Source organism: Triturus cristatus, chromosome 7 (genome assembly GCF_964204655.1).
Source record: "Triturus cristatus chromosome 7, aTriCri1.1, whole genome shotgun sequence".
NCBI lineage: Eukaryota > Metazoa > Chordata > Amphibia > Caudata > Salamandridae > Triturus > Triturus cristatus.
Window position 1 is genome coordinate 271954164 of NC_140590.1, and position 27908 is coordinate 271982071.

The window sequence follows — 27908 nt, forward strand, 5'->3', positions numbered from 1 at the left end:
GAACAATAAGACTAAAGAAAATTGTTAAAATTTAGCATGGTGTGATTATCATCCCCCCTTCCCTGTCCAATCAGAATTATGAATTTCATAAATTTGAAACATTTAGGGGTGGTACATGCCATTGGAAGGGTATAATTGAGGTAGTTTAGTAAGTTAGAATACACCAAGAGAGACGGAGATGATGAGAGACCGAGATGCTGTCCGAGAATTGAATAATTGCTGATGAAGACTCGATTTGCAGACTCAGAGCCAAAACCCTAATTAATTAGAAGAAGATCGCTGAAGAATCAAGGAGGTACATAATAGAAGAAGATCGTGGAAGAATCGAGGAGGAAGATAGTGCCAGAGAGCGATGCGACGCAGGTGTCGTATCTAGAAGAGGTCATCTATCCTGTCCCTGAATCCTGTCCTGAACCTTTGTCACCTGATCTGTCCCAGGGGATCCATTTCCAACTCCTTGGCCAAGGGGTTGGTTTCCACACCATCCTAGGTAACTATAATTTTGTGCAGTATGTCATTGTACTGCTCTCTCTATTTTCTCCCTATTCAGGTACTGTCATCGTAATAACATTGTTTAATGGTTTCCTGTTTAAATCTGATTTCCTTCCTTGGAGAAAACGGTGTACAACTTGTATTTAGGTTCTTGGCTCACATGAATTTAACTAGATAAACATTTAAAACTCTCCCGAGTCTGTGGTTATTTGAAGAAGGTTTTATTCTGTGTAAATTTCCGCCTACAACAGTTAACTAAAAGGTCCATTGACCAGAGGAAAGTACATTCGGTCAGAAGGTTTGGTAAGAAATGATAAGATAAATTCATCTTACAGGTATTAGTACAACAAATTGACACCAGCGGTATCTACTAGCCTATGTGAATGTGTGTGTGTTTATGGGCGCAGGTGAGTATATGGTAGTTGAGTACCTGAGGTTGGTAACCCGCTGGATCACCCCGTGGGTTGTGATGATGGGTATTTTTAAATTATGTGGATTGTATAGATTGCGGGTGCGGGGTGTCGGGTGGCATTCAACAATCCTACCTGCCACGCTTTGTATGGATGTGCATTTCGCTCATGGAATTAGGAAGCAGGATCAATGTCACTGGAGTCTCCTATGAGTCTTGCCGTTATGAAGTTTCCTAATACCTGCGTTTTTCACACACTGGCCATGAGCGGGAAAAGTTACACGCGGTTTAATTTGAGGATTACAATTGCTGCAGTGAAATAGTAATTGCGGAGTGCTGTTCATTTGTACTGCTGCACAATTGGATAAGCGACTTTGATAATTGGTTCACTTGGAGTGGGTGCGGCAAGATACAACCTCTGACACCGTCTGTAATTTGTCAATGTATTCGCCTGTTTTCCACTGGCAGTTTGAATTTACTTCTCATCTCGTTCAAACCGAGGAGCATTGAGCATTGCAAGCACCTGATTCACACAGTTTGCTTCAATTGAGCCCCTGAGTTGTCAACAGCAATTACAGCTCATACGGAGTCATGTATGCCTCATGTGCAAGGAAAGCTGTAGTTCTGAGTGTTCATCATAAAAGGAAGGTAGTACTTCTGTACTGGTACTTTTACATAAATATACACTTTATTTTTGACTGTGACTTGTGTTTCTCCAAAGGACTCATTGTTCAATTTGTTCACGTATAGTGTGTATCTATAACACTGTGATGCGAACACCTGTTGTATCGTTACCTACTATGACAACCGTTGCTAATCTTCTTATTTTGACTACCATAAATTGAATGCTATTGTGATTTATTTTGGAAATTATTATATTCAGTGTTGAGGATATTGAGTTGACATTATGTCAGGAATTGTGCCACCGCCTTCGTGTCTCACAATTTTTGGAGAACTACCCGTGGACAGGGAAATTTGGGAACCTGTATTTTTAGCCTATGCAGAGGTATTAGAAGGGAAAGAATGAGAACCAGAAAGAAAATTGGCATTATTAAAACATTGTTTGGGTGGTATGGGACTGAAGGAATTCAAGAATCTTCCAGCTTTAGTTAATCCTAGAAATATTAACATATACCAGTATGCCTCCAAACAATTGAGTCTGAGATATGGTAAGAAAACCAAAATTGGAAAGGTTTATATTTTATTCTAGGAAACAACATATAAATTAACCTATTGAGGATTATGTTTCTACATTGAGATCTTGTGCGGTCACTTGTGATTTTGAACATATTTTACATGAACACGTTTTAAGGGACCAGATTTTAATGAGAACAAATAATAAAAAAGTTCAGGGAAAGTTATGGACAACCTCGGATGTGTTTTTCAGTGCAGCCATTGACATTGTAAAATCTATTGAACAGTCTGAAAAAATTGTACAGGAAATAAGAGGTACAGAGAAAAATGATGTACATGTGGTTTCAGAGGAGGGTGAAAAAACAAGACAATTCTTCCCACCTAAAAATTGTGTTAAACAGAGAAATTATGGCAAGTTCAGGGAAATGAGACAAGAGAACAGGAGGGGTTAATGTATGTTGTAGATGTGGCGGTTAACACAGCACACAGAGGGTTGAGGCAAAGATCCTGCACCTATTACTTATAGTGGCCTAATAGTATAGCGATGATGCTTGAAAAACCAGGAAGTGCACCCCTCTCCACTTCCTATTGGGTAAACCCAAATACAATCAAAAACATCGAATGGAATTAGCACCCATCATTTAAGAAATCTCATAAAATTCATTGAAATATGAAATGTCCATAGCAAGTAGTAGAAGAAGCAGGTCCAAAATTTGCTTGTGGTCGAAATAATTGTTCTTTATTCATGTAATATATTCAAATGTTTAAAATCTAAAGATCATACAAATGACTCTTTTAGCCAACACGTTTCGTCTCTGTCGAGACTTCTTCAGGGCTGAATTGGATGTTCATAAAGAAATAACAAGAATAGGAAGGGTGGCCAGCAGCAATCTGAATCTGAAGCGTCCGTGTTCATGTTGCTGTTCTGATTTGACAGAGAGTTAGGAACGTGCCTTTACCATATAGAGGCAAATTTAAGGATATGTTGCATGATCTTTGTAACAAAAACATTATTGAGCCTGTAAAATCATCTCTATGGGTTTCTCCAGTAGTAATTTCGGTCAAACATTCTGGTGAATTGAGATTGTGTGTAGACTTGCGCAGCCTCAATAATGCCAAATAGGCGGATGGTCATCCTCTTCCCAATTTGCTCGAAACAGTCACTATGTTGGCTGGGGCGAGAGTATTTTCATGTATTGATCTTGTCAACGCCTATCACCAGGTCGTTTTGGATGATGAGTCTAAACATTTGACTGCCTTTAGAACTCCTAAAGGCTTATTCAAAATCAGTTGTATGCCTTTTGGTCTCGCCAGCGCAGCCTCTGTATTGCAGAGACTCATGAAGGGAACACTTGAAGGATTGTCAGGAGCTGTAGCATTCCAAAATGAGATCCTGGTCTTTGGGAAGAATGATGAATAGCATGATCACAATTTAAGAGGGGTGCTTGCTGCTTTATCATTGAAGGTTCTTACATTGTGAGTTGACAAATGTAGATTCAAAAAGTTGGAGATGGAATATTAAGGGCACAACATTAGTGGGAAAGGTATCTAACCAAAGAAAAACCATGTTGATAGTATCATTAACACTCCTGTACCTAGTTCAAAGGAGCAATTGGTGGTGTTTCTTGGCCTGACAGATTTCTATGCAAAGTTCATTTCTAATTACGCATCTAAAGTAGACGTCTACTAAAGAAGAATGTAGTATTTGTTTGAACTGAAGTTATGAGTATAGCTTTTAGGCAGCTGTAGTAGTGTGTGGTGAATGACCCTTGTTTGAAACCTTTTGTGATTGGCAAGCAATGTGTGGTAATGGTGGATGCCAGCAACAGTGGGTTGGGGGGGTGTAGATGCAGAGAGATAGCGGTAGAGAGTGGATCATTGCATATGCGTCAAACGCCTGAGGTATGCAGAGAGGAACTATTCTGTGATTGAAAGGGAATTATTGGCTTGTGTTTGGGGTATGGAGCATTTCAGAACCTTTTTATTTAAATTCATAATTAAAACGGATCATAAGCGTTTGGTTTATATGATGGCACCGGGTGGTGGTCGCATCACGTCGGCTAGATTGGCCACTAGATTACAAAGTTTTCAGTATCAGTTGGAATTAGTGAATGGGAAGTGTAATCAAGATGCCAATTGCATGTCAAGATTGTCCTTACCTTCTGTGGATCATGAGGAAGATTATCAGGAGAATTGTGAAATAGCTTTCAACTTAAGGGAAATCAATTTGATTGGAAGCCCGTTTTCAGCTTGTGTCCACGCTTTCTTTGTTGCTGCCACAGGGGTCAGGACAACAGGACCCAGAAACGCCAGGCGGACTGCAGCCTCCATGTCATCGGTAGCACCAGGAGACACTACAAATTCTAGTGCCGGCTTCCACAGCGTGGGAAGCCCGTTTTCAGCTAGTGTCCACGCTTTCTTTGTTGCCGCCACAGGGTTCAGGACAACAAGACCCAGAAACACCGGGCGGACTGCAGCCTCCACATCATCAGTAGCGCCAGGAGGCGCTACAAATTCCAGGGTGTGCTACCGCAGCACGGGATGCACGTGGGCGTGCCCGGCCTAAGGGCGGGCCTGTCTGCGCTTGTCCCAGACCAGATGAGGCCAGGCTGGGACATATCACTAGCATCTTCAGGAAGGACAGTCGCACTCTTGGGTGAGTTCCCCAAACCTCTGACGTGTCTTGTACAACCTTGGACTGCTACAAACTATGAGCCCGATTCACAGAACTAACTTAAGACAAAATCCTAAACTTGCTACCATTTACTCATTTTGGTATTCACAGAAGGCACTTGCTCATTTTGGTATTCACAGAAAGCACTTACTCATTGATGAGTGAGTGCCTTCTGTGAATACCAAAATGAGTAAGCGCACTTACTCATTTTGGTATTCACAGAAGGCACTTACTCATTGATGAGTGAGTGCCTTCTGTGAATACCAAAATGAGTAAGTGCACTTACTATGAGTAAGTGCCTTCTGTGAATACCAAAATGAGTAAGTGCCTTCTGTGAATCCCAAAATGGTAGTAAGTTTAGAATTTTGTCTTAAGTTAGTTCTGTGAATCGGGCCCAAAAACCCCAAACATAAGTGTACCGTTTTTTTCTTGGACATAAGCGAAAAGCCTTGGGAGCAGTCTATCCTGGCATGCTGTTTTAGAATCGCGTAGCTATTGTGCTATTATTATGTTTTAACTTGTTCGACCGTATTACTCATTACTAATTTAAGGAGCACAATTTCTTTGCTTTATCTTTTATTAACCCTTTTCTCTACTGTGTTTGGCAGTGGGCTTCAATTCTCTGGATTGTGCTCTAAATATCTGCTTAATAACTGTTACCATTTATTTGATCACTCTTTGCCTATAGATATTGAGCCTAGGGGGCTATAATTGTACGACCTAGGGGTGGGATCTCAGGTAACACTGAGGTAGACTGGTCTTGGGGAGGAAGTATAAATGGGAAAAAGGAAAGCCAAAACCTCATTCAGGGCAGGAGGGGGGGACACAAAAATCGCTCATGAAATATCTCTCTGGGGCCATAGGAACCATTGAGAAACAAATACACACAGTGGAAGTAACATTAAATCAGGGGATTAGGACAAACGAGGAGCCCACAGGACCCATAAACCCTGTATAGGGAGACTCTCAACCCCCTCACTCGATACAGGACCCCACTCAAGATCTGACCACAAAGGTAAATGGGTGTGTGCGGGATATGTTAGACAATATATATGCGTCTGATCAAGAAAGAGAGAATCAACCACCCACCAAGCGCCCCAGAAATCCAGAGACAAAAGTTGTGTCCCTGGATTCTGACGTATCTTACTTCAATCCAAAGGCAAAAGGGAGAAAGAAAAAGAAAATAATCACCAAAGCTAAACCTAAAAAAGTTGATAAGGGACCAACAGGGCCCCTAAATTCGATTCCTGACAATAACTGTCAGAATGAGTATTATGGAGAAATCTGCCTCAGACTTGATGCCCTTCATAATGCAAATGTAGCACTTTAGAGAAATTGCTTGCCGGGATAACAGCTATAGAGGATTTATTAAGAAAAAGTTACGGTGTACGCTCTATTAATCCTCCGAATAACCCTACAAACACCACAGCAGACCTGGGAACAGCCGTCCTGTCCTCCCAGGTCGACACCATCCAAACCACAGCTAAAACACTTGCAGGACACAAGAGTAAAACCAATATAAATCACAATAATGCTTTGTCCTACAACGAACCCAGAGTAAACCAGCCATCACCCTTAGCCAGTGCATGATCTTTGGACAAGGAGGGCTCGAGGTTGAACCTACCACCAGAGTCCACCCCATATACTATAATATTAGCGAATGTGCCGCATCTTTTTTCCCAGGTGGTTGAAACATGGTACGCACTGAGAAACAAGGCTCTCTCCTGGCTCGGTACAAAAACCGGGCTCACAGAGGTCCTGTTTGGTGAGTTCAAGATGGTGAGAAGAGTGGGATGGGTGGGGAGAAGGGATAAAACACTTCCTGGCGACTGCATAGTTCTAACATTCAGAACACCTAGGTCGACACGAGAGATTCTTCATAGACTTGGTAGTGATTACGTATCAAATAGAGGAATAAATGTATTGCCGCTTGGCTATTTCTATCCTCCAATGACCCAAACTCAGCATCTCATACAGCATAGATCTACTAATCCCAATATTTTACACCATTTAAGCTTACCTATACAGAACAGATTCAATTTGCTTCCAACACTGGAAGATATAGATTGACTTAATACCACATATAGTCACGTAGACCAAAGCCGGATTAATGCCAACCATCTTTTGGGTTGCGAACCGACATCTATTGATCACAAGGAAATCCATCACAGCGATCAAAGAATTACAAAAGATTTATATATTAGTCCTAGTCATCATCATTCAAGGCCACATGATGTTGTTCAGGTTAATGGCGATGCCGTGGGAAACACCACTGTGCATTGTAACAACGAGAAGGTAATAGATCTGACAAATATAAATATTCCACATCCATAACTATTAAACAGTACTGTTGTCCACTCCAATGTACCCACTGTTAAATCCAATAACAACAGTAACACCCAGGGTAAAAACAGGTCTAGCCTAACCAAAATCTTATTTTGGAATGTGTCCGGTCTAATTACTAAACGTTTGAACCCTGCATGGCTCTTGTACTCATGCTGAAGGAGGTATTTGTGGTTTAATATCAGATAACGAGAATGACACTTCACATTTCAAGCACTCCCCTCTTGGGGACCAACTAAATCAGATTAAATACACCATGGACTTGGGTTTTGCCAAGGACCTATGTTTACCACCCATACCATTCAGCAGTACATTTAACGGTCGTGGGTTGTGCTCAATCATAGATTATGCACTAATCTCAAATAGATATGCGGACAGAGTACACAATTTTAAAACTCATACTCCTGGTTCTAGTGATCACTTTCCCATTAGTGTAACCTTAGATCTGCCAGCTAAAGTGGTATCCAAAAGACACACGGCCACCCAACCTGTACAAGATATTGCCATAAATAGAACTAATAGATACACTATTAAATGGCAGGGTGTGGACACACTAAAGCTAACTAAATCGCTTCTAATCTGCCTTGATGAGACTGCCGCAGACTCTGTTATTTTGAATTCTTTTGAAAAGATTACACAGGCTATTCAATAGACCTTACTAATAGAATCTAAAAAGCCCCCTATCAGCAAGTCGGGCTGGTTTGACACCAATTGCAGCAAAGCTCATGTAGCACTAAAAACTGCCTTACATAAGCCTATGAGAGATCAGGCAGATATAAAAAAGGCTAGAACAGCGTATAAATTAGAGAACGAAAAGAGGCCATAAGAACTGAATTATGGTGGGCTCTTAAACAAGCGTCAGACACAAAAGATATTAAAGGCTTTTGGAAGGCTGTGAACGCCCCGTTTCTGGCCGCCAAAAACACTCTCAGTGTTGAGATTATGACTGGGGAGGACCAATGTGTGACTCACTTTTCCAGGGTATACTGTGACAATGTAGACAATAATTGTCGTGAGGTCCCTAGAACAGGCCCCACGAGTTACCTCCCAATTGGTATTGATTTTAATGTGAATGAGGTGATTTTAGCCATAAAAGCCCCCAGACCCGATAGTATTCTGGTGGATTTATACAAATCTTGCCCCTTGTTGTGGGGCCCATTATTAACCCTGGTTCTAAAAGCAAGCTGTACTCAAGGTTTCATCCCGACCTGGACGGAATCCATACTTGTCCCCATTTTAAAAAAAGGTGAACGCAACGACCCGGCCTGTTATAGACCTATATCACTTTTGGATTCCTTTGTGAAAGTGGCCGGGCGAGTTATTTTAAACAGATTGCAGATGTGGGCAGAGGACACTGGTGTAATCTCGTGGCTACAGTATGGATTCCATCATGGTTTAGGTACTGTGGAGCAGGGCCTAAACTTGAGCATAGTATGGGGAAAATACACAATTTAAAAAGGGGAGTCTTTTCTTGTGTTTTGTTGACCTGAATTTGGCCTTCGGTTGTGTTAGCCACCAAAAACTATGGAGTATATTAGAGTCTATGGGGGTGGAAACGCCACTCATTTTTTTACGACAGTCCTATCAAGACGCACAGGCAAGCATCTGCGACGGGAAAGCAGGTGAACGCAGTCATAATTTCACTGTAAGGAAGGGGATAAGGCAGGGGTGCTTGTTAGCCCCCCTCCTTTTTACCCTCTACATAAACAGCTTGGGTGCTACCCTATCGAGAGAATGCCAGGATCTACCTAGTATTGGTAAACAGCCAATCGGAGCATTGTTATATGCAGATGACGCCATTCTTTTATCTCGTACGCAAATAGGCTTGCAAAATTTTTGGGGAGCTTAGTATCCTTTATGTCAAGCCTAGACCTTGATGTAAATATCACCAAAACATTTGTTATGAAATGCAGTAGGGTCAACGTTAAGTGTCGGGGTATCTTTATAAACAACAAAAAACTAGAATTTGCAACCCACTATTCATCTCTGGGGATCGTCTTTGAAAGAAGGGGATCATGGGTTAAAGCCATTGACACCAGAAAACTCCTATTTTCTAAAGCCTTAGGAGTTTTGATAAACTTTGCCAGGAAACTAGGAAAGCGTCCTATTGACGATCTGCTAAAAAATGTATAAAGCTAAATGCACCTCTGTAGCAAGGAATGCAGCCAGCATCTGGGGCCACGCAAATGTAGAGCCCATACAGCAAGTTGAGAATAGGTTTTTAAGATACCTCTTAGCTGTTCCGAGCAGCACAGCTCCGTACATCTGCCACGCCGAATTGGGACTGTCATATCTATCGGATGTAATCAAAATCCAGTCGGTCTTACTATGGCATAAGGTATGAACAAGTACTGCGACCGGCCTCAATAGGGATGTGATAAACGATTGCCTGAACCTGCAACGGGTACTCTGCATTCCTTGGCTTAAATATGTCAAAAATGTTATGGACGATCTAGGCTGTCCAGAGTACTTTGCCAATCCTGCCAGCTTGATTTCTGTTACAAGGAAGGAATTAAAGTTATCTTGCATTAATCACCTGGAGGCGCTTAGATTTTCCACAAACATCATGAAACCGTCTGTCAGAGAAAAATCAACTGCTCTTGACACAACTGTGGATACAACCCTATTTAACAAATGGACCAGGGAACTATGATAGGTAGCTTCTGACCAGTTTACGTCTAGGCAACTTTCATAACATGGTTATCTTTCCAAAGATGAACGACTGGTCACGCATACTATGTCTATGTGACGATGTATCTGTACAGTCCACTGTTCATACCATCTTTTTCTGTAAGTTTTATTCATTGATTAGGAAAAGCTGGATTCTGCCTATTTTAAAGGCTCAAGGTTTGAGAAAACGTCGACCTGCAGTCATTAAGCTATAATTGTTAGATGAAGCAATTTTTACTGATTATATAGCCAAATACCTGAAAGGGGTGGTTAGATGCAGGAAATCATGCAAGGCCACCTTATTTCTTAATTTTATTAAATTTATTTATGCTATGGATGAGTTTGACACACCTCTTTTTTAATGGTAATACATGTTATTTGTTTTTAATGAATTGTTAAACCTACACATATGATATGTTGTTTTATTTCTTTTTATGTACTGGGCTTTTATGATTTAACTTTTTTAATCGAATAAAGCGTAATTTGAATTGAATTGAATTGATTGGTAACACATGTCCTATTGCTGCGGGGATTCTGCTCATGCACAGAACTATGCACAGGAAACCAGGACCTCAGTGAATTGCGGTGTACCAAAAAACTCACCTCAGTACCCAGAACCCCTATCCAACTAGCATCAGTGTCTCATTCGTTCTCCGTACTACAGCGAAGCTACCAATGATTAGACAACCCAGAACAGGCGACTTAGGTTACTCTCAGGAATGGTGGGAATCAAGAACACTCTTTAGTTTTTATTATCATATCAGTCCACGATGTGAGTAATCAGAGACACGGAAAAGTTTAAAATGTTTATTTTTAACTACGTGCTCTAAGATGCAGTATTTTGTCTAACATAAGCAGGCAAATGATTAGAAATAAAACAATCAGCATTGTTACAATTCCATAAAACACAAAGGGAGAAATCATATTATAATGATAGTGGAAACAGGTCTTATAGCGCCTTGTGTACCACCCTCCCCTGGCTAGAAGCTAGTTTTATAATAATAGAAGGTCTCTAGGTTTGAATGGGGCACACCATACCTCCAAGATCAGCTTAGGTGAACCACATCACAGGATCAGCAACGCTCTCTGTAGATGGAAAGGTTTTCTCCAAGTGCCAGTATCATGCATGCAATGCAATATTATAGGCACCCGAGTTTCAGATATTTGCAGCTGTGTGCTTGTTGTGTCTAAAGCGTGGGCCGATCAACCTGAATTGAACAGCATACATTGTTATTTGACCTTGAAGGCTTCTGCACACGGTGTTCAGACTAAGGTTGCGGTGTAAGTCTAGGGATGTGAAAAACAGACCGTTCTCATGTGGAGAGCAAGCAAGCAGTTTTACTTATAATAACAGTTACCTCTGGTGTCGTGTGCAAAAGCGGCAAAGTGGCAAGATGGCATTTAACTTCTAAAACGCTTATGCTAACATAGCAATGTGTGCAGGCAGAACCCTGTCTTCACTACACCCTCCCTTGATCGGACCACGAACAACATAGGTAAGCAAATGTAGGAACGCAGAGTTCAAGTTCGAGTGAGACAGAATCAAGTTCATATTTTGCCAAACCGAATAATTGGTAGTGACAAGTTCGAAGTTGTGAGGTTAAAAAAAAAAAAAAAGACCAAGCAGGGGCGGTATACAGCCCATTCTGGAGCAAAAATTAGTTAAAAAAAATATATTTGAGTTAGTACGTGTTGAAGATGGACAATTGCCAAGTTAATCCATCAGTGTATAGGCACAGTATGTTGCAACAGCCTCCAAGAGGAAGTCATTGTAATCATCAGTAAAGGATTCAGCCATCCAATCTAATAAAGTAAATGAACATACATGTTCTTCGATAGCCGGAGCCTCTAGCACCATCAAAGGTAAACTTGCGCGTTCTTCGATATAACTTCGTGCCAGGAAGTCATGGGCTGCTGCACATATATCCCAATTTCCTAGGATTCCATGCGCAGCCGCACAGGCCATAATCCCGATACTAGAATAGTCCAACTCAAGAGTCACTATGGGACTCATCAGTCGATCATAATCTGGGGCAGGAGACGCCGTGTTTGAGTGGCACAAATCCAGGGCCCATTCAAACGAACAATCTAGGCAATGGAAAACAGTTTGCATGCAAGTAAAGTATGAGAACCAGAAGGACAATCCATAGGCTACACTCAAAGTGGCCAGAGGTAGTGTTCCATAGTATTCAAGCATCCGGTTGCGAAGTTGGAGCAGCCGGGGCCGGCTGTCGTGTGACACAGTTTATGCAGCCATTGCGAAGCAAACAAATCAACAGCAGCACACCAGCAGTCAAGGCGAGGATTAATGGGAGCCTGCCGAACACGCTGGAAAAAATAGAATGAAAAAATTCTGGTATCACACCAAATATAGTTTGGAACAAGGCCAGAGCCCACAACTTTGAAAAAATTCACCAAGCCAGTTGTTGACGAGCCGTTGAATATAGTGAGAATCAGAGCCCCGAAATGAAGTGGGAGATCAGTATTCAAAAGCGAATGCACCTCGGTACAGGTGTTAGCTACGTGAAGGAGAAATGTATCACGAGAGGAAGCTAGGGCAACTTCTTTTTGGGACAATAGAGCCCTTATTCTGCTCATCTTGTTGAACTCTGCTTTCAAGGTTGGTATGGAAGGCCAGATGGATGTATCGAGTCGCCCATGCGGGGGTGGGGAAAAGCACATTCTTAAAACAGACTACAAGTTGTGAGACAGTCACAATGTACGGAATCCCTGCTAGCATCCCGCAACTCGCCTCATTATTTAAAAGCAAATAACTACCGTTAGCTAGTAATGTGAAAGTTGGTGTAATAGCTGGCACAGGATTTCCCTTTAAAATGCAAGCTAAATTTGGTGCGTGAAAGTTGCACGCGCCATGCAATTGTATATTCTTGCAAACTAATGAGTGATCAGGTGTAGAAGTGCACTCCTCTCCTTTTAAATAAACCTCTTTACCCTCTCTCAGGCACCTGTATATGAATGGGAGCGACCAAACCTCATGGAGAAAAGCGCTACCCAATGGTTCATACCTGCCTAAGGCATAGTGTTTCATACATGAACTAAACTTAAACAAAGGAAAAGGTAGTGTGATTAACCCACGAATAAGCCACACAGCCGAGTTCGATTCGGCCACAGATAATGGTAAAGGTTCCAACTTTTCAATATGCAATAGCGAATATGTAGCATCCTTCATGGACATGAATTGTTGTTTATCAGTCAGATTAAACAGTAAAAACAAAGATGATGTATTTATGTAGTTCCAGGGAACTTTCCCAGCATTCAATGTTTGTAAAGTCCATGCAAACTACATTATAGAACACAATTGATTTTGACCATGGTATAAAACAGACATGTCATCCTGTACAATATCCACAACAGATGAAACAATATTATCTAATGTGTAAATTCGGGAAGAAAGAGTATTAATGCTATTATCAATGACAGCAAGCACTTTTTCCAAATTAGCTTGATCAAAGCCCTGAATCTAGAAGCAGCTTCAATTTGAGATAATTTCCAAACTTCGTTGTAAACAGCATATACCCATCTCTTGGACCTGCCTCCTATCATTCAAATCAACATCGTCAGTCAATTGGGACAAATGAAGTTTAACTGACACTAAGGTGGAATGTTTAAGCCAGTTTGGACATAATTTGCCTCCTGAATAGGCAGTAACAGAATGGGAGGTTTCAAACCGGGGGTCCACCCTAACCTGTGTATAGCCTCATCTCAGACCCAGAAAATGATGTTGGCATGAATCTGAAGTTTTTTGCCATAATAACCATCCTTGGGGATCTAAGTTGGAAATATTGAAGTATGTATTAGTAATTAGTGACTGTAATTCATCAAGGGACACATCTGTGTGATTGTCCCAGGAAGGATAAGCACCTAGATCAGGAATGGTAGGGGAATTCATTTTTTTTTTGAAGTAGCCAATCCAAAGCAAGTGGTTTAAAAAATAGTAGAATTCAAAAACAAAATGTGGTTCGGGATAAGGCATGCACGATGCAAAGCTTCGGTGCCCTGCACTTGCCAGCCTTTAGAACCCCAAAGAGATTTAAGATCAATGGTATCCTTCCACAGCTCATAGCCCCCTATAGCCAATTCATCCAGAAAGGACTTTGAATACAGTAATTTAGTGTGTGTAAGTCTAACTTTGGAAGTTGATTTAGCAGATATTTTGAAATAAAAGGCTTCAGGATTGGATTCACTGAAATCTGTAAAATATGTACATTTTTTCAATAGAGTTTTCGAACTACCTTCAATGGGAGCTGGGCAATGTTCCCATTATGTATAATTAACGATATTTCTAAATGTGTTTGCTTTATGCAGGAGATGATTGCCATAGTGCTGGTAACAAAACAACTGTCCATAATTCCCTGAGTCTAAGTACAAATCTTCAGCATCAAAAGCAGCATAATATTTCAAATCAGAAAAAAGAGCCTCACGGGTTGGACATCCCAATCATCAGAGCATATGTTTTGTTTCACAACATCCCCCATAGAAACACGAAGTACATTGGGGACATTAATCACCTCTGTAGGGCCATGAATTTGAAATTTTACAGCATCCCATACAATCCCATCAAACACTGGACAGGCAGTAATATTAACAAAAGTCTGGTCCCTCTTCATGATGTGTGATGAGGAGTGGGGTGCCAAAGTTCCATCAATTAATCTAATTGCAAATCTTTCGGTAAGATAATGTCCATTCACTAGACGAAAAAAGACAACCACAAATCCAAACAACATAAACAAAAAAATAGATATGAGCACCAGCCAAATGTCCAAGGGGGAATTAAAAATTTTCTTTTAAACCAAACAGCAAAAATATAAATTTTCATTGGGGCACTCGATGTTGTAGAGTTAGTGTCAAATGAAAAACGTGACTGGTTGACTGCACACCAGGCAACGACACATCTGTTGGATAGGTATACTCAGTATCTTCATGGGGACCACCAGCTGGTGGAGTCAATAAAGGATTAGTAACTGTATACATCTTGATGGTAATGTCAGGCCTGTTCGTATTTGCCGGAGCCAAAACAGAATTTCTCAGCATTGCTGGACAAGAGACCCCTGGAGTCAAACTAAGAAGAATCGGCCACTCGTTGTAGTTTGACATTGTCAATGGAGATGTACCTGTTATCCTTGTGACCAGGAAGTGGAGGTAAAATGAGTGTTCTTCTACCCTGCACGCCAAGCACTGGAACAGGTGCACGATAAGAGGGGCCAAACTCTTTCTTGTTCTCCACCTTCTCACAGACCAGCTCATCGACTCGAGGTAGCCAGCCAACTACCGGAATCTGAAGTGCAGCATCAGTTGTGGAGGGCAAGCGTTCTTTTGCAAGACTGTCTCGAGCCTCCTGTAGATTCTGTAATGATCATCTACGTCAAAGGGTGCGGCGGCCGCCGCCATGTCTAGACTATCAAGGTCCGGGACAAACATTTTTATGCCAAAGAGCATTTCGTATGGGGTCTGCGCACCCAGAGACCTTCTAGGGAGATTATTAAGTGCACGTTGTACGCTATACAATGGGCCAACCAGTTTCTGCCAGTACCTAAAACCCTAGCTGTCAAGGATTTCTTTAAGTCATGGTTCATTCGTTCCACAACAGAATTGCCCTCAGTCTGGTATGGACACGGAAATTTTACTTGGACCCCCAAAGACCTCATGGCTTCTTTGTACGCCTTAGAGGCGAACACCAGACCCTGGTCCGAATGGAGGGTACCACATGCAAAAATTCCGACAAAGACACGCAAATTCCTGATGACAGTTCGAGCATCAGCACTCCTTTGTGGCCAAACCCATACAAAACTTGTGCACGAATCCACTGCAACTAAGATGAACTTATACGCAGTATCAGAGAAACAAGGACCGCAGTGATCTAAATAAACACACCCAAGTGGTTTATTAGACATGTACAACTGTGTTTGAGGTGGACGCGCAGCAGTCGAAGGTTTAATCTGCTGACAAATGTCACAAGTAAGGACATAGTCATGAGTTTGTTTATACAATCTGTGCCACCAGTATCGTTGTTGCAAGATAGTGACAGTCGCTGAGACGCCTGCATGAGCCGAGGCCATACCTTCGTGAGCGTCTCTTATCAAAGAAAGCCTGCGGTCTGCGTTGGGAGTCAGTCTGTCACCAATGTCGTTAATTCTCACATAGGGAACTTTATCAGGACTTAAATGATAAGAGTATTTAAAAAGGGAAACCTCTAGGGTTATTACCTTCCTTTTCGGTTGCAGCAATAGCTGCCAAGATGTCATCATCAATCTTACTTCTGGATCTTGTAACTGCTGCTACTAGATATGTCGCCACTGCTGTTTTCGCTGCTTCATCAGTGAAACTGTTACCAACAGCGTGTACTCCTACGCGCTGGTGACCAAGAGTATGAATTACATTCACGAGAGGCAGACGTTCTTTAAGTTCTGCGACTCGAACCCAAAGCATTTTATGTTTGATTGTGCTACCTTTGATATCTCAATATTCATTCTGAATCCAAAAGAATAAATTGTCGTTGAAAGACTGAACACAGTAGTAAGAGTCACTTACAATAAGAGTAGTCACACGGGGATCAGCAAACTCCAGTGCAAGCACCAGAGCATGTAGCTCTGCCAACTGGGCGGTACAGTCCCCTAATGTCTGCGTGTGCATGACATTGGACTTGAATTCTCCATTCACAATGGTACCAGCCACTATTGCGCAGGCCGCTGAATAGGCATGCTTAGATTCCGTCGCCGGTTGCGCCGAACCGTCAGTGTAAATGATACAATTGTAATCCTCAAGCGGGCACATGGACTGAAGAGCTGGATGAACAAATTCATACTGCAAATACTCCTGAGTTTGCAATGAGGAATCAAAGATCAATGTGACATCCGGAGACGTCAAGGAAGTAGCCCATTTTATCCAACGTGGATGCAAAGCTTTAGAATTAGGTACACTGGCCTTCGTTACTGCCTCAAGGGCAGGATACGGTGTGACAACCAACATGCGTTTCCCTTGCGATAGCACTCTCTCCTTTAGAATTGCCATTTGTACAGCAGTCAAAACCTTTTCGAGTGTGTAAAAGCGCATTTCAGCCGAAGTGTACAAGTGTGACTTGTAAGCAATAGGGACTGTGTCTCCCTCATTAAATGTTAAGTACGTGAAACCCACTGTACCAGGCACAATTCTTATTACAAGGTTTGTGTGGTTATCACGTGTCAATAAGTATTTAGATGCAGGAAGATCAGTCTGCAAAGAGTGCAGTATAGCTGAATGTTCTGACAGCCAGCAAGATTTGGTAAAAGTAGGTTGTACCAAGGCATATAGCGGTTTGAATCGCTGGGCATAATCGGGAATGTAAGTACGCCCGAAATTAAAAAAAACCAGCAAGAATTGTAGGTTTTTCAGAGTTGTTGGAGTGCGCAAACATGCGCATTTCTCCAGGAAGTGAGGTGCTAAACCACGTTCTTCGTTGTTGAGTTCATAGCCCAAAAACAACACTGTATACTCTGCAATGTGTGATTTCGCAAAGTTAAATTTATAACCGAAGTCCGCAAACATAACAATGACGCGGTCAACGCGACACAGATGCGGCCATAATTCGTCTGTGAGATAAATATCATCAACATACGAGTACGCATCAGGGTCAATGCTCTCTAACAGAGAGACAACACGTGCGGCAAAGACGCCTGGACTGTTTTTATAGCCCATGGCTAACATTTTAAACGGCTTTTGTTTGCCGGCAGAAGTAAAAGCTGTCCATTGACTACAAATAGAGGACAGGTTATGACTATAAAAGCCATATGAAATGTCAAGTGTGGCCTTTTTCTCACAAGACTATCAACGAGGGCAGAACTGTGGGTAATCTGTACCGTGTACGTCCGACAATGAGAGTTCAAATGCCGATAATCCAAAACTAGGCGGTACGACCCATCAGGTTTGGTTACAGTGAAAAAAGGATTATTCAAGGGTGGCACACGTTTCAACTACACCTTGATATTCCAATTGTTCAAGGATTTCCGCGACGTGGGCTCTCGCTTCTCGGCGCATGGGCTATTGGGGTTGTGGTTGTGGCATTGACCGCAATGGAATCTCATGGCATGGCGATAGTTTGTTCCAACCAACCTGAGTATGGTACAACGCCGGTGCAAGCACCTGAGCCCATTCTTCTGCAAAGTTCTGAGCCTACTCCTTCGGCACAGTGTGCGCGAAAGATGGGAGGATTACCTCCTCCCCTCTCGGAGCTGCCAAAACAAAAAGTGGGGGCCGGTCCGCCTCTGCTAACAAAATGTCATATGTAGAGGTCAGATTTTCCCAAAAAATCCCTTTTATTGTATGTTGTATGTCACCTTCATTTAAAAGGACTATATCATATAGTCTGTCAGGGGGAGCCACTCCAGTGTCAGCAGTTTCTACAGTAATAAACGTGTCAGTTGCTGTCGCCTTCAGATACGGACGCAGTGCTTGCCGCACTAATATAACCTCCACTGCGCTGACTAGCAGCGTTAGTGCTCATGTCAGGTTCCAAAGCTGTGTTCTCACTATCTGTGGCATACCTCGCTGTTAGTGCAGCAACTTTCTTTTTCTGAAACTGAGGTCGTTGACGTGGAAAGTCATCCTGCTTGCCTTTACCATCAGCCGGGAGGGGCTGCCCACATCCTTGAGGGGCACCCCGGCCTCTGCCGCGTTCACCTCCACCGGCTTATGAGACCGATGTTTCCTGTGAAAAACGAGGAGAACGTTGATCAGGTACCTGAAATCTATCAGGAGACCTCATTCTCGCGTGATCGCGCAACTCATATGTGCGTTCAGTAGACACTGGTATTGGTGAGGCAGGATGTGACCCTTGTTTCTGTTGCTGCTTCCCCTGTTTTTTAGTTTTCCAATTTTGTTTAGGAAAAACAGGACGGTCGTCTTTAGCAGACTTAACAGTCGGAGTTTGCGGTTACGCTGTTATTTTAGCAAAAGGCTTAACACCCAAACTATTGCGGCCAGTGGTCTTATAAGCCTCCGCAATAATCTTCGGTAACTGCCGGGGTTTATCGGCGTAGAGGCGCAGCTCATTCAACACTTGAAAGTTAACTGCATCTCCCTTGACGTTAGCAAGGATGAGATCAGCAACTATGTCAAACACGCCGACAAGCCTCATTCCCAACTTGACCGCCACCTCCGGACCGTGCTCATCCTGAACACGCTTAATCAAGGAGGGCAGTACAGTCATAGACGGAGGGCAGTACAGTCATAGACGGAGTGGCGAAGCACTTCGCGTAGACTGCTGCAAATACTTTACCCCAGTTCTCACAATCGGTCACCTCAGGTACTAAGTCTTTCTGCAAACTAATCGTAAGAATCATGTGTTTCTCCACAGGAGTCGTATTAAGGAATACTGCTTCCAGCTGGTCAAATTTCTCAGCAAGCCAATAAGGCATATCGTCCTTATTCTGGGGGCGCTTGCCCATTACCGAATTAACCATGACGGGACTAACAGAAATCCAGGCCGGTCCAACTGGTTACGTCGCAACTCCAGGTGCCCCCACCTGGAGATTGCGTGAGACGTATTGCACCAAAGCCCTATGCACCACTATCAAGGCGGTATGTAGCTGATGTAAGTCATCCACCGGGGCTAGTAAATAACTTGGATGAGGTGTGAACCCGGCCAAGACTGGCCAAGTGGCCCCAGGGATGGACAAGGGACGTAACAGAACCGGAGTTACAGTGTGGGGGAGGGCGCCATTGAACCAAATACGATGCTGCCATGCGGAAATCGAAATCTCCTGTGTCCTATATGGTGTGTAATTCGCAGGAACTGCCGTAGGAGTGTAAGAGTGGAATGTGTTATCATCCGCATCCACTTCAGGAAATGTAACCCAAGAGTAGAAAAGCTCATAGGGGAATGATGCATCGGCACTCACTACAAAAATCACTGACACTCCATCGCCGGGCACCCCAAACTGCGTCAGATGACGCCAGAGTGGTGTGCGACTATGCGCTGCTATATTAACTTCAGCCATAAGGACGCAGAGAAGAAAAACAATCTATACTAAACTGTAGCACAAAAAAGGGGCAGTAATTCGAAATGAAACCTTTTTAATTGCCAAGCTTGAATGAACCTATAATTTATTCCTATAGGTAGGTAATCCGTCACTTCTGTCAACCGGAAACAGGAGTGAGGGTGTTGTTGATAAATATAAGCACTACTACTAAAGCGTCTCGAATAAAAGACCAAACGTTAGGTGCGCCATGTTGCGGGGATTCTGCTCATGCACAGAACTATGCGCAGGGAACCAGGACCTCAGTGAATTGTGGTGTACCAAAAAACTCACCTCAGTACCCAGAACCCCTATCCGACTAGCATCAATGTCTCATTCATTCTCCGTACTACAGCGAAGCTACCAATCATTAGACAACCCAGAACAAGCGACTTAGGTTACTCTCGGAAATGGTGGGAATCAAGAACACTCTTTTGTTTTTATTCTCATATCAGTCCACGACGTGAGAAATCAGAGACAAGGAAAAGTTTAAAATGTTTCTTTTTGTCTACGTGCGCTAAGATGCAGCATTTTGGCTAACATAAGCAGGCAAATGATTAGAAATTAAACAATCGGCATTGTTACAATTCCATAAAACACAAAGGGAGAAATCATATTATAATGATAGTGGAAACAGGTATTATAGCGCCTTGTGTACCACCCTCCCCTGGCTAGAAGCTAGTTTTATAATAATAGAAGGTCTCTAGGTTTGAATGGGGAACCCCATACCTCCAAGATCAGCTTAGGTGAATCACATCACAGGATCAGTAACGCTCTCTGTAGATGGAAAGGGTTTCTCCAAGTGCCAGTATCATGCATGCAATGCAATATTATAGGCACCCGAGTTTCAGATATTTACAGCTGTGGGCTTGTTGTGTCTAGAGCATGGGCTGATCAACCTGAATTCAACAGCATACATTGTTATTTGACCTTGAAGGCTTCTGCACACAGTGTTCAGACTAAGGTCGCGGTGTAAGTCTAGGGATGTGAAAAACAGATCATTCTAATGTAAAGAAAATGCAAGCAAGCAGTTTTACTTATATTAACAGTTACCTGTGGTGTTGTGTGCAAAAGCGGCAAAGTGGCAAGATGGCGTTTAACTTCTAAAACGCTCATGCTAATGTGTGCAGGCAGAGCCCTGTCTTCACTACACTATTGTTCAGGAGAAGAAATGGATTGAAGAAATGGAAAGAGATGCTGAGCTTAGGAGAGCTTTGAATTGTATATTGCGTGGGTGGCCTGAGGAAAGGAAGATGACAGGTGATCTCATGGGTTATTTCAAAGTGCGAGAAGAGTTGGCTGTGGAGAATGGCATTGTGGTTACATGGGTTACATTTATTCCCTCATCCCCATTCAATTTGAGGGAAAAAATTGTTGATATGGCTCATGAAGATTATATGGGCATTTCAGGTACTAGAAGGAGAGTCAAGGAAAGTTTTGGGTGGCCTGGTGTTGATGTGTTTGTTGAACGCCAGGTAAGAACTTGTGATCAGTGTGCATTCAGTGACAAATCAGCCAGAGCCTTATGTACTGACCCGCAACCTAGTGAGTTTCCTGAGTGTCCGTGTCATAAGTTAGGGTTGGACATTATTGGCCCTTTTGATGTCTTGCCTAGGCAGGAGTTGTAAGGGTTGGTACTTATTGATTACTATTTTAAGTGGCCGGAGTTCAAGATGTTGAAGGAGGTGACGTTGAAAGGGGTGATCAAGTTTTTTGATGAAGTTTTTTGCAAAGAAGGAATTCCCCAAGAAGTGGTTACTGACAATGGTCCCCAATTTATCAGTAAGTGTATGGAGGATTGTCTTGCCAGGTGTGCAGTGAAACATAAGACGATTGCTTTTCTCCACCCAGAAGCCAATGGTCACGTAGAAGGGTTTAATAGAGTGGTTAAAGAAGAAATTCAGTTGTCTATCAAGGGAGTTATTAATTGGAGAAATGCATTAGAGTCTATGTTGTTAGCATATAGAACCTCACTTAATTCTGTTACTTCAGTAAGTCCTTTTGAATTATTGAGGGGAGGGAAACCGGGGTTGAGGTTAGTACCGTGGTGGTTAAAAATGAAACGGGACAAAATGGGTGATGATACTGAAGTGGATTTCAAAGGGATTCGACACAGAATGGAAGAATATACATTTAAAATGAAACAGGATTACAGGAGAAAAAAAGGGCTTGTAAGTAAGCAGGAAGTAGAAGTTGGAGATGTAGTACGGATCAAAAGGTCTAGGCCAGATGGTAAAGGATGCAGCATCTGGTCAGATCCTATTTGTGTTATTCAAGTCTTTAGAAATGCTGTGCGCATTGAGGGAGGAAGTGTTTGGAACCTTAACAGAGTTTCTTTATTTGAGGGCAAAATGAGGAGTTTGGATAATTCTGGAAGTAATGTGTTTTTAGATGTAAAGGATGTAGAGTGTGGTGAGAATTGGGAGTCTGCTGGGTCTAGCAATGCCAGCAGCATTCCCAGGAATGGAGTAAGATGCTTACCTGTAAGACTCCAGGATTATGTACTGGACTAATACAAAATTAATAAATATAGGGGTATGGTGTGTTGCATACGTGCAAGCACTAAAGCAACTGTGTTTGTGCATATGTGTGTGTGTGTTTTTGTATGTGTATATCTTACTGTTGTGCGGGACACCTCCGCCACATTGGGAGTGCGCTGGTGTTTCCTTTCAAAGGGGTCTTCACTGTTGGGCTCGCACCCTCATGGGTTGTGATAATGGGTATTTTCAAATGATGTGGACTGTATATATAGGGGGTGCATGGTGTTGGTTGGTAATCAACGATCTAACCTGCCACGCTTTGTATGGATGTGCGTTTTGCTCATGGAATTAAAGAGCAGTTTCAGTTCATTAGATTTGTGGGTATCATGTAAGATTATGCAGCCTTGTCACCATTGCATGTTTAAGCTGAGGGAACTTCCCATTATTCTATATGTCACTATATTATAGTGCTTAGTACACTGTTATTGATTGTAGTTTCAATCAAATATTGTTAAAGGAGGAAGATGTGGTAGCTAGGGTACCTGTGGGTTCTGGAATATGGAGATGGGTGGTGGAACGGAGGAGTGACAATTGGAAGTCACCTCTGTGGTGTGTAGATACTTCCTGCCTGTTCCCCTAATAAACGACATACTCGCCTTCAGCGGAGTGTGATCATCCTTACAAACTGTACCAAACAGCAAGTGAACGATGGCACTTCCTACTTATGGATACTCCTGATTGAGGTCCATGTGCTATCCCTCAAAATATGCAAGTAACTCTGGCCTCCTCAGTTCAGGTCAGATCAACCAAACCGTCCTCCATAAGGCACTCTCTCCTAAAAAAGATAGGAAAGAACCTGCGACTCCTCTCCCACCCCCCCCCCCCCCCCCCACAAAATTTTAAGACACTTACCCATGGAACGAAACAGCTTTCTTCCTCTTGGAGAACGTCTTTGGAGATTCCATTTTCTGTTCCTCTTCGTGCACTATCAGTATTTCTTCTGCCTTGGGAGTGGGGTAGTCATCAGGTATGTGGATGCCCCCAATATTAATCTCCTTAGACTGCCAAATGGTTTTCAGGTAAACAGCATTCATGGTTTCATTTTAAACAAGGCAGAGTCCACTCTTCTGCGAACAAACACAAAAATAAAGGCCTCTATTTATCCCTTCCAGCCTCATCTGTGCACAGGTGAACTTCTCTTGGAAGTTCCAAGCAGAATTCTTGTGATGTCACAGAAGATGATATCATAGTTGGAATACAAATGATCTGGCGGACTGAAGGCTGACCTTATGTATTCCAATTCTAAGACATGTGTTCCATGACATCACCTCCACTGACTGGGCTGCCAAAGCTACAGTACACAAATGTACTTCTTCCAGGAAACCTAGGTATGTGCATTAAGACATTCACTGTATACCCATGATTAACAGAAAGAAATAATGAAATGAGTCAAACAGACACATGCGATACAGGACAAAAATCTATATACTGACACTGCAACGTTTTGAGTCCTGCCTTCTTCAGGTGGATAGACTGTTGTATCTTGGGTTTTGTAATTCGGGCATTCTTAGTGTGATGTTGCACGCCGATGTTGCAGTGCTTTGTTGTATGCGGGCGATATTCATTCTGTGTACCATGTGCATCTTCTGAGCGCCATTCCAAGTTCTGTTCTCCTATTGGCTGACACACAGTTGCCAGTTTGGCCAGTCAGTTGCAGAATGGAAGAGTTGGAGGGACGCTGGAAGATGGGCTCCATCGATGAGCCTAACTGCGTATAAACTACACTGTACATTATTTACCTTTGGATCTGCTTTATTTATCCCCGGCGCTATCCACAACATATTTGGAGACGAGATGGTTTTTGATCTTTCTTAAGCAAAGGAAACTGCAGTTCCTGGTCAACGTTGGATGGTCATCGTGGAATTTGTCTAGCTGCTCCTAGCAGGATTCCGGCTGCTGTATTCGGAGAACAGGTACACCGAAAAAAGTTCTGGAATTTAATGTATTGGTACCTATAACTGTGTCCATGCTGATGCCAATTAGGAATTGGCCTCACCGTCATTTGGCCAATCACCAAGCAGCATTCTTTTGATGCATCATTCAGGCTTGTCTCTATCGTTGCTGACGTGCCTGCCTGTAGAATTCGTGGTACACGTCAGTACGTGTATGCTGTGCGTGCCGCCATATTGTTTACCAGCTGTTCCGACATGAAGGCATCAGACGAGGGGTTTAGAGTAAAGTCTGCTTTTAAGCAGGGCAGATTAATGGCATTTCTGCAAACTTTTGCTGGTGTTCATACCTTACTGTATCTATGTCTGCAACTCTGAAGCTATTCTCCTGACTATTATTCATGTTGATTGGGCATTTAGTAGCTAATTTTGACGATGTCGGGTGGTGGTGGTAATGTGTAGTAACCTCCACATGTTTGAGATATTCCAGGCAAACTCAAGTTAGAATGAAACATTGGGTACGCGTTTTTTTCAAGAACTACTAGGTGGATATTGGTGGAGTGGGATATAGGCCTGAAAAGTAATTTGCAAGTTTGTACAATTGTGTGGGGCAAAACATTTTTGACAACTTACCAGAAGTTCAGCTTCCTGTAGAGGCAGCTGGGGATGCTACTGGAAGGAACGTGTGTGTAGAGGCAGAAAAGAGACTAGTATGCAACACTTTTTTGGAGAACCAAATGTTGATTTATAACAATTTCATTTTTTTTTCTAGGAAACAGTCTTCTGAGGAACTTTTCTAAAGAATCAAGTGTTTTAGAATTGTTTAATGTTTATTCTAGGAAACAGTCTTCTGAGGAAAACACTGATCAGTATGTAAGTGCCCTCAGAATTTTAGCCACCACTTGTTATTTTTAGAATGCAAAGGACCAGTTACTTGGGAGATCAGATAATATTGAATTGTTATTCTAGAGGATCTACTCTGTTGCACTAAGCCCACATTGGAGGAAACAGACAAAACTGCTAAGGGTATTGAGCGATCTACTCTTTCGGTAAAAGTGTTAGCCGGGGCGTCTGGCGGTGTGTCCAGCATTGTGGATAACACCAGTGTGAATGCTGTAAAGAACTTTAAGCGTGGTAGATTCAATAACTCTATTACATGCCATAAGTGCAGATCGTACAGCCATATTAACAGTCCAAGATGTCCTGCACAAGGAATAAGTGCAAAAAAGTTGGGCGTTTCCTGAAAGTCTGCAAAAATACTAGTGCTGTTAAGGTCAATTGCGTTCCTGATGTTGTACAACAGTATTTGAATGAGGATGAGGAGAGAGTTCATACTGTTACCATATTAACTGTGTGTGTGGATCAGCCCGATAAGTGTACGCAAACTGTTTGCCATTATGCTGGTCTGACTGCTAAAAGAAATGGACCGTTCTGTAAGGTAGGAACAGGCAAGGTGGATTTACAAATTCTGGTGGATTCACGGTCACCAGTAACCATGCTGTCTGAGGAATCCTTTAAGTTGCACTGGAGTACAGCTCTGCACCTGATATTCGAGCCGTTGCATATGCAGAATCAGAAATTGTAACAACAGGGTACTTTGAGGATGGTTTGCAATTTTCTGACAGGTCAATATTTACAAAGATATACGTGGCAGTTAATGGCCGTGACATAATGCGTTGGGTGGATCAAGGAAGAATGGGCATTGCGTTGAGACCAGGGACCACTGTTCCTGTTTTGATGATTGAGAGTGATCTGGGTAGAATTGAGCACGTTCAAAGGATTTGGGCATGACATAGTTTTGAAGCCATATGCGGTGCTGTTAAACACAGAGCACAGGAAGTTCCACTGTGCACCAGGATTACTTTTGGAGGTTATAAGTATCTGCCCTTGCCGTGTTGTCTTGCATCAGTGGCAATGATTTCAAAAGCTCATATTCACATTGCTTAGGGATGTATCTGGTGTGCTAGCTTTCCAGGACGGTAGCCTGTTTTTTGCTGAAAACGTCATGGAGCATAATTAGGATCGTTTCTGGGACTAAGACATTTTGCTGGGGTACAGTAGAACAAAAACAATTCCTAAGCATTGAGAATATTTTGATCAACGTCCCTGCGTTAAGAGTCACTAATGCACCATAACAGTAAATGCCAGTGCTGTAGGCTTGAGTGTAGTTCTGTGTCAAAGGGTGGATGATGCAGAAGTTACAGTGGCTTTTGCTTCCTGACTTCTATCATCCACTGAAAGAAAGTACAGTATCATCGAGATGGAGGCGTTTGCCTGTGCGTGGGCTATACACAAATGTAGGACATATGTATGGAGCACACTTTTCACCTTTTGTACTGATCTCCAGCCCTTTATGTGTTTGCTGGGTGATAAGTGCTCCTCATCAGCTTCTTCAAGCCATATCAGGATCCTGTCTAAATTACAAGAGTACAATTTTGCTGAGATGTACATACCTGCTAGCACCAACACACATCCTGGCAGATTGCTTGTCCAGACTTCCGATCAAGGAGCAGGCGGTGGGGTGCGAGGTTGCTAGCAGTGACTTGGTAAACAGTGTGCTGGTGCTGTGACTGAATCAGAATGGAATGCAGCCTGTGGTAATATCATTGTTTGGAAAGTCAGACAGTTTGTTCAGCAGGGATGGCCTCCTGTAAAACATTTCAAGCGGGAGTTGTATGTGTTTTGTCAATTAGCAAATCGGCTCTCTTTTGAAAATGATATTTTACTGAGAGCTGGGAAATGAATAGTCCCTAATGGGTTGAGATCTAGAGTTATGGAGGTTGTTCACAAGAGGCATTTAGGTTCTACATCCACAAAAAAAACCTTAGATGCTATTTTTGGTGGCAATACATGGATTAGAACGTGGATAGTTGTGTATGCTTTTTTTAAAAATTCAGTATATTAAGTTTCAAACAGTGAACGGAAATACAGCATACAGTAACCATAGAGCACAGTGATAACAAGTTACACACATCAGAACATGTGGATATAGACATTGCCCTCAATAGTCCGCTGCATAGATAAAGAGCAAAGAAGGGGGGGGTAACAGGGAGTAAAGTGAGAAACAGCCACTCAGTGAGTCATGACAGCTTTCATGATCAAGGTGGCTATATAGTGAGGCCCAAAACATGCAATGAGTATCAGAGTACAATAATTATTGGGCAGCTTAAGATAGGTCATTGTTACACAGCATCTAATTAAGCTGAAGTCTCAGCCTCTTCATCAACTCTCCCGTGTTCCTCTGCGTCCACTCGAGCATTGACATACTCGATACCTTTAGGCGGGAGCGTATAGGCCTGAGTTCCCATAAGGCAGTGAGCTGTTCCTGGTAATATGCTGCATCTTTAAGCCTATCAGTTGCATGCGGCACTGCATGTCGACCCAAGCGCATTGCAATCCCGATTTCCATCAAAATTACACATCGTAGGCGGCACCTCCCTGATATATCCCAGCAGCGCAACTCTGGGGGAGTGTTTGACTGGTTGTCCCATGATTTCATCAATTATTGCAAATATTGCAGCCCAATAATCGGAGATTCCTGGGCAATCCAAAGCAAGGTGCATGAAACCGGTGGTGGGGGAGGAGCAATGCATACATCTTGCATCTGTACCCAGCCCCATCCTGAACAGTTTCTCAGGAGTGCAGTAGAGTTGGTGGATGAAGTTAAAATGAATAAGGTGGAAGTGATAGTTGGGGGAGAGCGTGCATGCCTGGGTGCAGCAGTAGCGTCACTGTTCATCTGTGAGT

The 27908-nt window shown here is 42.6% G+C and overlaps 1 protein-coding gene across 1 annotated transcript in view; it reads right to left on the reverse strand.

Annotated features, from left to right (window-relative positions):
- The window catches only part of TSKS (testis specific serine kinase substrate), a 332589-nt gene extending 309184 nt beyond the window's left edge, over nucleotides 1-23405 (reverse strand). The window contains exon 1 of the mRNA XM_085614340.1: nucleotides 23125-23405. Within this exon, the coding sequence (XP_085470466.1) occupies nucleotides 23125-23306 (182 nt within the window). The 5' untranslated portion in view covers nucleotides 23307-23405. The remainder of the gene's footprint in view (nucleotides 1-23124) is intronic.
- Between the last annotated feature and the right edge of the window lie 4503 nt (nucleotides 23406-27908).